At 57.5% G+C, this 9,767-nt stretch overlaps 9 protein-coding genes across 9 annotated transcripts in view, besides 7 other annotated features; 4 read left to right on the top strand and 5 right to left on the bottom strand.

Moving 5' to 3' along the window:
- The window catches only part of TraAM80_01171 (uncharacterized protein), a gene marked incomplete at both ends in the record, with an annotated part of 363 nt that extends 308 nt beyond the window's left edge, over positions 1-55 (top strand). The window contains one exon of the mRNA XM_029378224.1: positions 1-55. This exon is cut by the window's left edge and continues 308 nt beyond it. Coding sequence (XP_029241938.1) covers positions 1-55 — 55 coding nt within the window.
- Positions 56-213: 158 nt separating this feature from the next.
- TraAM80_01170 (uncharacterized protein) lies at positions 214-1,218 on the top strand (the record flags this gene model as incomplete). The annotated part of the gene is made up of 1 exon (XM_029378223.1): positions 214-1,218. The coding sequence occupies one exon, from the start codon at positions 214-216 to the stop codon at positions 1,216-1,218; it is 1,005 nt and encodes a 334-aa protein (XP_029241937.1).
- A 699-nt stretch (positions 1,219-1,917) lies between these two features.
- On the top strand, positions 1,918-2,262 carry TraAM80_01169 (uncharacterized protein; the record flags this gene model as incomplete). The annotated part of the gene is made up of 1 exon (XM_029378222.1): positions 1,918-2,262. The coding sequence occupies one exon, from the start codon at positions 1,918-1,920 to the stop codon at positions 2,260-2,262; it is 345 nt and encodes a 114-aa protein (XP_029241936.1).
- A 130-nt stretch (positions 2,263-2,392) lies between these two features.
- Positions 2,393-2,422: a microsatellite.
- A 140-nt stretch (positions 2,423-2,562) lies between these two features.
- TraAM80_01168 (uncharacterized protein) lies at positions 2,563-3,195 on the bottom strand (the record flags this gene model as incomplete). Its single annotated transcript, XM_029378221.1, has 1 exon — positions 2,563-3,195. One exon carries the CDS (start codon positions 3,193-3,195, stop codon positions 2,563-2,565), a length of 633 nt encoding a protein of 210 aa, XP_029241935.1.
- A 59-nt stretch (positions 3,196-3,254) lies between these two features.
- Positions 3,255-3,275: a microsatellite.
- Positions 3,276-3,480: 205 nt separating this feature from the next.
- Positions 3,481-3,520: a microsatellite.
- A 1,240-nt stretch (positions 3,521-4,760) lies between these two features.
- Positions 4,761-4,790: a microsatellite.
- A 113-nt stretch (positions 4,791-4,903) lies between these two features.
- Positions 4,904-4,984: a microsatellite.
- Positions 4,985-5,295: 311 nt separating this feature from the next.
- Positions 5,296-5,332: a sequence feature (GA-rich).
- Positions 5,333-5,359: 27 nt separating this feature from the next.
- TraAM80_01167 (uncharacterized protein) lies at positions 5,360-6,211 on the bottom strand (the record flags this gene model as incomplete). Its single annotated transcript, XM_029378220.1, has 1 exon — positions 5,360-6,211. The coding sequence occupies one exon, from the start codon at positions 6,209-6,211 to the stop codon at positions 5,360-5,362; it is 852 nt and encodes a 283-aa protein (XP_029241934.1).
- Positions 6,212-6,354: 143 nt separating this feature from the next.
- Positions 6,355-7,005, top strand: TraAM80_01166 (uncharacterized protein; the record flags this gene model as incomplete). Its single annotated transcript, XM_029378219.1, has 1 exon — positions 6,355-7,005. One exon carries the CDS (start codon positions 6,355-6,357, stop codon positions 7,003-7,005), a length of 651 nt encoding a protein of 216 aa, XP_029241933.1.
- A 341-nt stretch (positions 7,006-7,346) lies between these two features.
- Positions 7,347-8,735, bottom strand: TraAM80_01165 (chaperone protein DNAJ; the record flags this gene model as incomplete). Its single annotated transcript, XM_029378218.1, has 1 exon — positions 7,347-8,735. One exon carries the CDS (start codon positions 8,733-8,735, stop codon positions 7,347-7,349), a length of 1,389 nt encoding a protein of 462 aa, XP_029241932.1.
- A 344-nt stretch (positions 8,736-9,079) lies between these two features.
- Positions 9,080-9,123: a microsatellite.
- Positions 9,124-9,281: 158 nt separating this feature from the next.
- Positions 9,282-9,659, bottom strand: TraAM80_01164 (UDP-Gal or UDP-GlcNAc-dependent glycosyltransferase; the record flags this gene model as incomplete). Its single annotated transcript, XM_029378217.1, has 1 exon — positions 9,282-9,659. One exon carries the CDS (start codon positions 9,657-9,659, stop codon positions 9,282-9,284), a length of 378 nt encoding a protein of 125 aa, XP_029241931.1.
- A 20-nt stretch (positions 9,660-9,679) lies between these two features.
- TraAM80_01163 (UDP-Gal or UDP-GlcNAc-dependent glycosyltransferase) overlaps positions 9,680-9,767 on the bottom strand; it is a gene marked incomplete at both ends in the record, with an annotated part of 528 nt that continues 440 nt past the window's right edge. The window contains one exon of the mRNA XM_029378216.1: positions 9,680-9,767. This exon is cut by the window's right edge and continues 440 nt beyond it. Coding sequence (XP_029241930.1) covers positions 9,680-9,767 — 88 coding nt within the window.

Raw genomic sequence — 9,767 nt, 5'->3', positions numbered from 1 at the left:
CCATTGCAAGCGAACTGGAGTTTGCTACAAGGCTCTGGTGGAATGCAGTCTGTAACCTGCCCTCAGCTGGCCATCGTCACGTCCAGGTTATTCCCCGCGGCCTGCGCGGGCCGCAAAGATGGTGCTGTGGAAGAAAAACTTCAGGCCAACACCCCACACTTTCTAACGTCAGCAGCCGCACAATGACACCCCTCTGCGTGCAGCATCTGGGAGATGCACTCGACACAACACTTGTTATATACATATATATCTCCTCATTGGTCTCTGCCGCCGCCTCTGCGCTTACTTGCTGGAGATGCTCTCTGCCCTTTGGGGCGGCGGCCGCCCCCGCCCCTAGGCTGCCCACCCGGGAGCGGCGCTGCGGGGCGGAGGGGGCGCGAGACGCGAATTCTGAGGCGCCGCTCGCGAAAGGCGAGGCCGCGGAGGAGGCGGGAGCAGTGCGAGGGGGCCCCGCGTTGCGGCGGCGGGGCGGTGGGGGCGGTGGGGCAAGGGCGGAGGGGTGTGGCGGCCTGGGCGACAGGCGGCGCCGACGCCCCGGTTGCGGTGAGCCCCGCGGCGGACAGCCCTGCGATTGCCGCGGAGGCGGGGCACGAGCCCCCCGTTTCAGCGTCAAACAAGGACCTTCAGCGAGCGGCCTTGGGTAACAACGCGTCTCTTGGCGAGGAGTATTTGTTGGGGCGGCGAGGGGCGGCGTGCGCAGAACCCGGCCGAGGTTGTGGCAAACCCGCGGCCCGCGCCGGGTGCCGCGCCTTTGCACTAGCCATCTTTTTGAAGCCGTTTGCACCGCACGCGGCGCAGCTTGGCCCGGCCCGAGCATTTCGGCCCCTGCGGGCATGCCGAGGCGCGCGCGGACACGGCGCGAGTTGGCGCGAATGGGGCGACGAGGCCCCTGCGCGGGGCCCGGTCTTGCAACAGGGGGGCGCGGGGCCCCGCCAACAAGCTTGTCAAGAACCGTTGGGGGGCCGCCGTGGGTGCCCGCACACCCTCCAACGACGACGCGGCGCAAGATCCCATTGTGTTTGTCGCTGCGCCCCGCTCGGGCTGGAGGGCGGTTGCCCAGCGCCGCTGGGTGAGGGGGAAGGGCGCCGCGCCCACCACCACAACCGCCCACCCGCGACGGTAGGATCCATGGCGTGCGCCCTCTCCGACCCTGCCCGCGAACATTCGGGGCCTGGGAGCGCAGAGCCCCCGCCAGGCCGAGGCTCTGGGGTATTTTAACGCCCGCCGTTCGGCACACACAGAGCCCCGCGGGGCGGGGGTCTTGCCGCGCATGCTCGTGGGCGAGGAGTCGCGCGGCGGGTCCAGGGTGGCCCTGGTCACGGACCACCCCCCGGCCGTACACACGCAGAGGCGGCCCAGCGGGTTTGGAGGCATCGGCTGGGGACACGCCCTCAACCAGCTGTTTGAGTACGTGTTTGGCATGGAGCACAAAACGCAGGGTTACGGTCACCTCCTTCCACCTCGCTGGCGCCGCCGAGCCGGCGGATGAGCTCTCGCGCAGCTTTGGTGAAGGACCGGGTGCTCACCACACTGCGGCCGCGAGGGTGGGCGGCACGAGTTTCCCTCCCCTCCGCAGCGCCTTCCCCACGCCGTGCGAGGGCCTCTTCTCCAAAGGAGCTGTGGGTAGCGGGCCTTCACAGTAGGGGGTGCTGTGTGTTTTTTTTCCGACCATAGTCGGTACAAGCCAGCTGGGGTATGAGGGGCGGGGCCATGGACCACACCCGCCAGCACTATGGGGGAATGAACGCGCTCGAACGAGTGGTTATGCCACGCGCCTACAAAACAAACTGCTGTTGGCATGCAGTCCAACGTGGTGCCGTCTGGGTGGGGCACGCTTCGGCTGCTCCAGCCACGACCTAGACTCAAGTTCTCCTTCCCCCACCTTTCTCGCTCCTTTCCCCACCGCTTCTACCTAGAATGACAACAGACCCGCATGCGCACACCCGCGTCAACCTCGACCGCGCCGTGCATCTCTCGACCCAACGTGTCGACAAAAACAGATCAGCGCCTGCTGTCTTCCTCAAAGTAGCAGCCTCCGCTGTCGGGAAAAGGGAAAAGGAAAGAAAGCGCCGCGTTGGCTCGGGTGGGCAAAATCAAACTTGCGCGTATGCCTCGCAGAAGCAGGCGCCCACGTGTGAAATGCAGGTTACCTACAAAGGCGCGGCGGGTGCCCTTCCGCAGGGCTTGGCCGGAGGCGGTGGCAGCAGCAGAGCCGCCATCACACTTGCCTTACCGTTCTACACGCAGAGTGGAAGAGCATAAGCGGGCGAGAGGTGGTAGCAGCAACATATCGTCGATGGAGGCACGGGCAAGAAGCGAGCCAGCCGGCGGAGGAGCACTCCACGCAAACCAAACAGCACCAACAACAACGGAGGAGAAAGAGCGAAACCAGCACACACACACACACACACACACACACACAGAAGACCCAAGTACCAACAAAAAGAAGGAGATTTCGCGGCACTGTTGGCCTCCCCACCCGCGCGTGGCTCAGCGAATGTCGCCGGTGCATCTGAGTTGCTCCGAAGGAGGAATGCGTGACGACGGCAACAATCCTAAATTTCATTTTTCAAGCACAAGCCCGTCGTGCCACGCCAGCCTCAGTGACTTTGCCTCCGAAATGTCTCCCTCCAGCGTCTGCACCGACACTGTTCCGGCCGACCCAAAGAGGAAGCAGACCAGCGGGAAGGCGGCAAAGGGAAGCTCCACGCCCTGTCCACGCTCCGGAAAGCTGTTGGAGACGAACACGTAGTGAAAGCATCTACCGCAACGCGTCAGCCACGCATGCACGTTCTCTAGCGCCGAAAGCGTCTGCGCCGTCTGACACACCTCCCCAGCATCTGTAAAGCTGTCGTCGTCGATAAGCACAAGCGCCGGGGCTTCATCTGGCGTGCTCCATGCGGCGACCTCACGGAGGGTATCAGCAAGGCTATCGACGTACAAAAACTCCATGCGAAGGAGGGCGGCCTCGTCAAGGTCCCCCAAAGGAGTGAATGGGCGGGGCATTTTAGAATACAGCACGTGCTCTTGGCACAGTACCATCACACGACTCCCGTCTCGCACGGTGCTCACGGCCGCCTGGAAGGCAAACGACGTCTTTCCACTGTGCCGCGCGCCTCGAATGAGGCAGCCATGCCCGCATACATGACGCCAGGGAGGCGCCTCATCGCGCGGGAGAAATAGGGTGACATCCATCGACACGGTCTCCACCCCTGACGCTTATTCGTTTGTGTGTTTGAGTGCGGGTCAATAACAGAGAGAGAGAGAGAGAGAGAAACCGAGGGGGGAGCCGAAAGAGCGTGCGCGGGCGGCAATAAACCAACCGCCAGCCGCGTGAATTAGAGACACACGTAAAGCCACTCAAAAAGTGGCTACGAAAGACGCCATCGTCGTGAAGCAGTTGGCAAGGCCCACGCCGTAGATCAACCCGCATCCGCAGCGTCAGTCGCACGCCCCAAGCTTTTTCTTTTTTTTGACTACCACCAACCACCAACAAAACAACAACAAAAAAAAAAAGAACCGCCGTGCAGAACACCGTGGCCGCATTCGAAACGTTTTACGGTGCCGCAGGACGGAGCACAACCAGAGGGACACCGTGCCTCATTTTTAGCTTCATGTCTCTGTGCGTCCGTGTGCTCCCTCATCTTGGGCCCACCTCTCACCGTCGCATGCGTACAAATACGCGACATCTTTAACAGATGCACAAAAATGTCGCTGGTGCACTTGTCTCCGCCGTCACGTGGAACTACTACGCCGTTAAAAATAAGAAACAACAGGTATGAGTATGCCTGTGGGGGAATGACGCAGCTGCAAGCGTAGCCCCACAAGGCGCCTGTATGAAGAAACAAAACCCACTTCCAGGCGAGGGGGAAGTGACCATGCTGGTGAAGGCCGCGCAGTCCACACTGAACCGACGCCAAGCCACCGGCACCAGCAGCCTGAGGGACGACCACGTGTCGTCGTCGTGGCGCCACCACGCCTTTCCATTGGCGATGTGGTGCAGGCAGCTGTCGTTGAAGCACACAATAATAATAAATCACCTGCCGAAGGCATTCGGCGTGTCGTTAACATCCGCTGGGAATTGATAACAACAGCGGCCGCTGCAACCCGTCACGAATGCCAACCGCTCCTTCCCACCCTCTGCCTCTATGCCACCTGGTCTGCCTGTGCGTGTGTGTCTGTGGGAGACCACTCGCCGTTGCACTTTTCTTTCAACGCCGCTCCCAAAAACACATGACAGGTCGCTGAACACGAACGAGCGCACAGCAGGCGCGGTCCCCCGCCGCAGACAATTCAAAACGTGGAAATGCATGCACAAAGGAAAGTTCTTCGGCGACAACATCAACAGCGCCATCAGCAATGGGAAATAGGAAGCAGAAAAGAAGTAATAAGCTCCCACACAAACACAGAGAAGCATGCATCCTTCCGCAGGCAGGCGTGAAAATCATGCGCGTCGCACAGCCACCCGGCAGTCCTTCATTCCTCAACTTTCTTTGCCGCAGCTGCCGCCGGCTTCAGTAAAGGGCAATAAGGTGGCACAGCCGCACAGTATCGCACCCCCACCAGACCACTCACTTCGTCAGTCTTGCTAACATACGCCTGCCTGACGGATACCAAATTTTCCTTCAGCTGCCTTTCTGTTATTCCCCCTCTTTCGCCCCACTGCTGCCACGTCTGTCCCCATCGGCATCGTCATGGCGGTCTTCCCCGCCACGCCGCACGAACAGTCCTTTCGTGAAGAAACCGCTTTGCGTCCTACCCGCACGCACGCACGCACGCACGCACGCACGGCAGCGGCGGAAAGGCAATACACGAGGAGTGGGCGTGTGTCTCTGCCTCGCCACACGCCCACTGTGGAAAGCATAACGGCAACAAGTGCGCAACGGAATAGTAATGGGGGCGGCAAACAAACAAACATATATATAAAGAAATATCAATCGCGACGAAAACAAACAAAAACAAACAGTCAAGCATGCACACACACGCGTGTGTGTGTGTAATATACACATATGCTACAAAGTTGCGTCTGGCTCCTTATGAGGCGCGTAGAGGAAGCCGCATTTACGTCCTGAGGGACGGGGGCATGAGTAATCCACAGTGCCCACAACAGACGTTTTTTGTTTTTAAACAAAACAAAAAAATCCACACGGATCAAAGGCCAATTAGTAACTAAATAAATGCGATGGACAAAGAAACACACACACACTGAAGTAAATGCAAGAAGCCGCTCATGAACACAGCATCGCGTTACCGCCACCAGTCGACACGGTGGGGTGGACGGCTCCCTTGATTTCCCCTTCATTCCTTTTCCTATCGCTTGCTTCCTCCCTTCGCGCTCACATGCACCACCACCGCCCTTTCACTTGCAAAAAAAAAAGTCCAGAAGGTTTTGCACCGCAACCGACGGTGCACCTGCTGCCGCGGTCCGTTGCTGCTGCGGGTTTGCGGTGGCACTATGACTTGCCTTCGTCCTGGTGTTCTTAAGCTCCGCCGCCTCATCGATCATTGGCGTGCAAATGTACGCGCGGAAGCGCTGCTCCACAGCCAAGAGCACACTCCGCCTCAGATCCCCGTCGCGAATGAGCTGCGCCGCAGCGCCCCTTTGCTGCCTTCGTCGAATCACCTGATGTCGTGGGACTCGAAAAGTGAAGCGGCACGCCTGCGCCGGAGGGCATTGGCAGGGCACAATTTTTACTGCTGAACGTATTGCCCCCCCGCCGTTGGGCACAGGCGCATTGCTGCCTTCATCCTTCGCATCCTCCCAGCTGTCGACGGATTTTGGCTGGATTTTGGTGGAGTCAAGCGGCATCTTTCGCGAAAGCTCTGGGGGCAGATTTTCAAGAAGATTGGCGTCACAAGGGGGCATTGGTGGAAGCTTACTCCGCCGTACGGGAAGCAGACTGATAGTAGCAGGCGATGGGGCCCTCGTTGTCTCAATGAGCGGCAGCGACATGCCCACACCGACCGCAGCATGTAAAGCCGGAGGGGCAAATATCGCCAGATTTCCTTCAACTGCCGGTTTCACAAGTGCTGCACTTTCCTCGAAGTCTGAAAACAATTGGCTTTGGGCGCTGAAGGAAAACAGCTTTGAAAAGTTGTGGTCGCCGCCTAAGAGGAAAAGAACGTGCGGAGGAGGAAGAAGGCCGCCGTCACTAAAAGCTTGTCCAGGGCACTGCTCACAAAGAGACGACATCGCCTGTCTCGGGCCCATGGAGCAGCACCACCCGGGGTTTCTTCGACATTCCACCCGTCTGCATGTAACCTTGAAGAATATGCCCCACCAGCGCTTCCAAGTAATCCCCTGAGACGCCCACCCTGCTCGAGGCACGCTGCTTAGATGCCTCTCGGCTCGACATGGTTCCGTGGTGTGAGCTGGCCCTTCCCAGCAGAGCGCTTTCCGGCCCTGTCTGGGATCGTTTATATGTGATCCTTGAGATCAGCGCCAACGCCCGCATCCACTCCGTCTTCTCGTGTTCCGCAGCATTGGTCCCCTTAGGAGCAATGGAGCCCTCAAACGGCTTTGTGCCGTATATGACAGAAACAAAATCCAGCACGTTTTGTCGGACGCCCACCGTAGCTGCTCCTTTCAGCGCACCAAGTGGCACATTGGCCCCAGGCCTGCCGCTTGTGGTGCCCTCCTATGTGCCAGCCAACGGCAAAATGTCTGTTCTCCACGTCACGGTGGTCCTTCTGTTGCCGGTGCCCTTGGGGCTCGTTCTGCCTCGGTGCACCGCCTTTGTTTCCAATCCCCGCTTCCACACCGATTTTGGCTCCTGGTCGAACGCAATGGACGCCAAACCGCCTCAGTTCATCTCTTCTACAAACACGCACGGGGTTCAAATAACAACGAATAAAAAAAATGTGAAGTCAGCCGGAAAAAAAAAGCACGCCACCGTTCCGCAATGTACGCTCCTTCTTCACACACACACACACTTCCAGCGGGCACGCCCACGTGCAATGCCAGTGTGGCAAAGAGAACAAGAAAGACGCCGAAGAGATAAATAGAAAGAAATAAAGAAAGAGAAGGCAAAGACAATGCCTATGCAGCCCACTTTGTCATGCACGCACGCACATATATTACACAAACATCCACACGCCTGTGCGTCAGTGCGTGCGAGTGCGCACGCCGCAGCTCGGGACCCACGGGCAACACTAAAATCAAAGGCACACTCAACTTTCACCGCCCACTGACGCGACAGAAAATTAAAACACAAACAGAAAAAAAAAACATGGAAGAAAAAAACAATGAGAAGCAGCGGAAGAAGCAACTCCCCATAAAGAATGGCACCAACGAAAACTAATAATAAAAACACCAAGCACAATAATCATAGAGAGTCTTCAATACTTCATTCACTTGATTGAGCAGAGCGGCACACCTCAATCACCATCTTCCCTAGCATAAACAGCGCCTTGGCCCGCCGCTCCCTCTTCTCCGGGGGCACAGAGTTGTCATACAAAATGAGGCGAGCTGCACGCAGAACAGTTCGCCGCACGTCTCCCCCACAAAGAGCGAGTAACACGCCCATCCAACCCTCCTCGTCCCGTGTGTGCCGTACCGCGCTGAGCGCCGATTTCGCCACATCCGCCATCTGTACAAGAGCGGACCACTTAGAGGTGACAAAAATATCCAATTGCCGCTGGAAAGAACTCTCATTCAGATGCTGACGAGCGGCAGCGATGTACTGCTGACCCACAATAGACATCAACTTCGGACCCATTCGTGTGGAGACGGCATCGCGTATTGCAGGCAACGCCGCATCTAATCCAACCTCCTCGTCGACAAAACAGATGAGGCGCTGCGCCAGGCGCAGCGTCCGCCGCCGCTGAAACTCCTTCTTTAGCGGCTCCGTGATAAACATGTTGGGCATAAAGTACAGCGCATACGACAGCCGTCCGACAAAGACCTCCATAAAGGTTGCCCCAAGCGCCTCCTCCAGCTGCGTGAACGAGGACGCATTGTTGGGGATATCATCGACGGCACCGTATTTGTCGTAGTGTGCCCGGCGCCCCTCATCGGAGAGGACGGCGTTCGCCTCCAAAAGCTCCTGAAAGCGCAGGGTCGCCTCCGCGTTGTTCGGGTTTTTATCCGGATGCATCGCGAGGGCCATACGGTGAAACGCCCTGCGAATCTCCGCCGCCGTCGCCGTCCGTGGGACGCCGAGGATGACGTAGTAGTCTTGCGAGGACGGAGGGGCTGCCCCAGCGGTGGCGTCGTCCCCCGCGGAGGATGTTGTCTTAGGCGTCTGCCTAAACGCTTCATGCGCCCGAGCAAAGAGATCGTCATCGCCCGCCGGCAGCTCTGCAAAGGCGGAGTCGAGGTGCACCTCCACCCAGCGCCCCTCCTGACTGTCCCAGTACCGCTCGCCCTTCGCCGCCTCCACCACCGCCTCCTTCGTGTGGCACACGCCTTTCGCAACCTGCACCGCCCCCTGCACCACGCCGTACGTTGTCATGCCAAGAAGGGCGGCAACCCCCATGGCGGCCCCTTTGGCAGCTCCCACCGCTCCGTCTGTACGCCACTTCGCAACAGGAATCCCCACGAGGCCCCCAAGACCGACGCCCACACCGACTGCAATGTTTTGCGCGGCATCGGATAACCCGTCTAGCGCGTGCTTCGGTTCCCCCGACGCAAACACGCCCCCAAGCAATGCCCCCGCATTCAACTCACCGCCTTCAGCACTCGTAATCCCCCGCGTTTCGCGCTCAGGGTTTGTCCCTGTCCGATGCGACGTCATACTTTTCCCGCGCCGTGCCACCGCACCCTCAGGGAACAGGCACAAACACGCGGCAAAAAAAAACAGAATACTCTAAAACGTACTTTCCACCAACCAGATGTGAAGAAAAAGAAAGAAAAATATATACATGTCAACACGTTTCATACAAGCAAAAGAAAAACAAGTCTGCGCAGTGCACACACCCCGCCATCTACGCCAACACACATCAATTCAGATATATATATGTGCACACGTATCTGTCTGTAGAGGTATATTACCTTCCACAACTAAAAGTCATGACCTCAACGAGTCCATCCAGCAATAAAACGCAACATCAAAGCCGACGCAAACAATTTTTAACCATCAAAAATGAAAAAAAAAACACACACAAAATCTAACAAAAAAATAACATAATCTCCGCAGCAACAACTAAAGCAGCAAACAAACAAAAAAATGTTTAAAAAAAAACAAATAACATAAGTTCGACACACAAATGGAAAAAAAAACAGAAAGTGAACCTCACAATTCACCTGGCACCTTCAAGTAGAAAAAAATATATATTCACCACTACCAAAAGCAATCAAAAACAAATCCTCCCCTCATTCGCCTGTACCTTTGGGGCAAAGGAAAAGTATCATTCCCAAAGCGGCGCATCAACAGTTCGTACTCGCTCTCCCAAAGGTGGTGCACAACAACGGAGCCTTGGGATACAGGTCCAAGATGGCTACCGACGTGAACGTCATGAAAGCGGCACGGACCCTCCTTAACGTACACCAACTCCTTGTAGCGGATCTCGCGCAGCACGCGACCCACCATCGCATCCTCGTGGTTCATGTTCAAGCTGAGAAACTCCGGCTCCCTCTCCACGCTGTACGGCAGACAAACCAGTCGCCGCAGCGGCTCATAGGAGACAAACTGCTGTGCAACGTCCCTCGCCAGCGTCATGCATCTTCCATTCACATAATTCAGAGGCTCACCAGGGGAATATTTTTCGAGGAGACCCCAGTAAATGCCACGGCGCGGCAGCGTGCGCAGATCGGCAAGGAACTGCGG

This window comes from Trypanosoma rangeli, assembly GCF_003719475.1.
Source record: "Trypanosoma rangeli strain AM80 chromosome Unknown Tra_15.4_contig_00023, whole genome shotgun sequence".
Taxonomy (NCBI): Eukaryota; Euglenozoa; class Kinetoplastea; order Trypanosomatida; family Trypanosomatidae; genus Trypanosoma; species Trypanosoma rangeli.
Note: the sequence above shows the minus strand (reverse complement) of the source record. Positions and strands in the feature narration are given on the sequence as shown.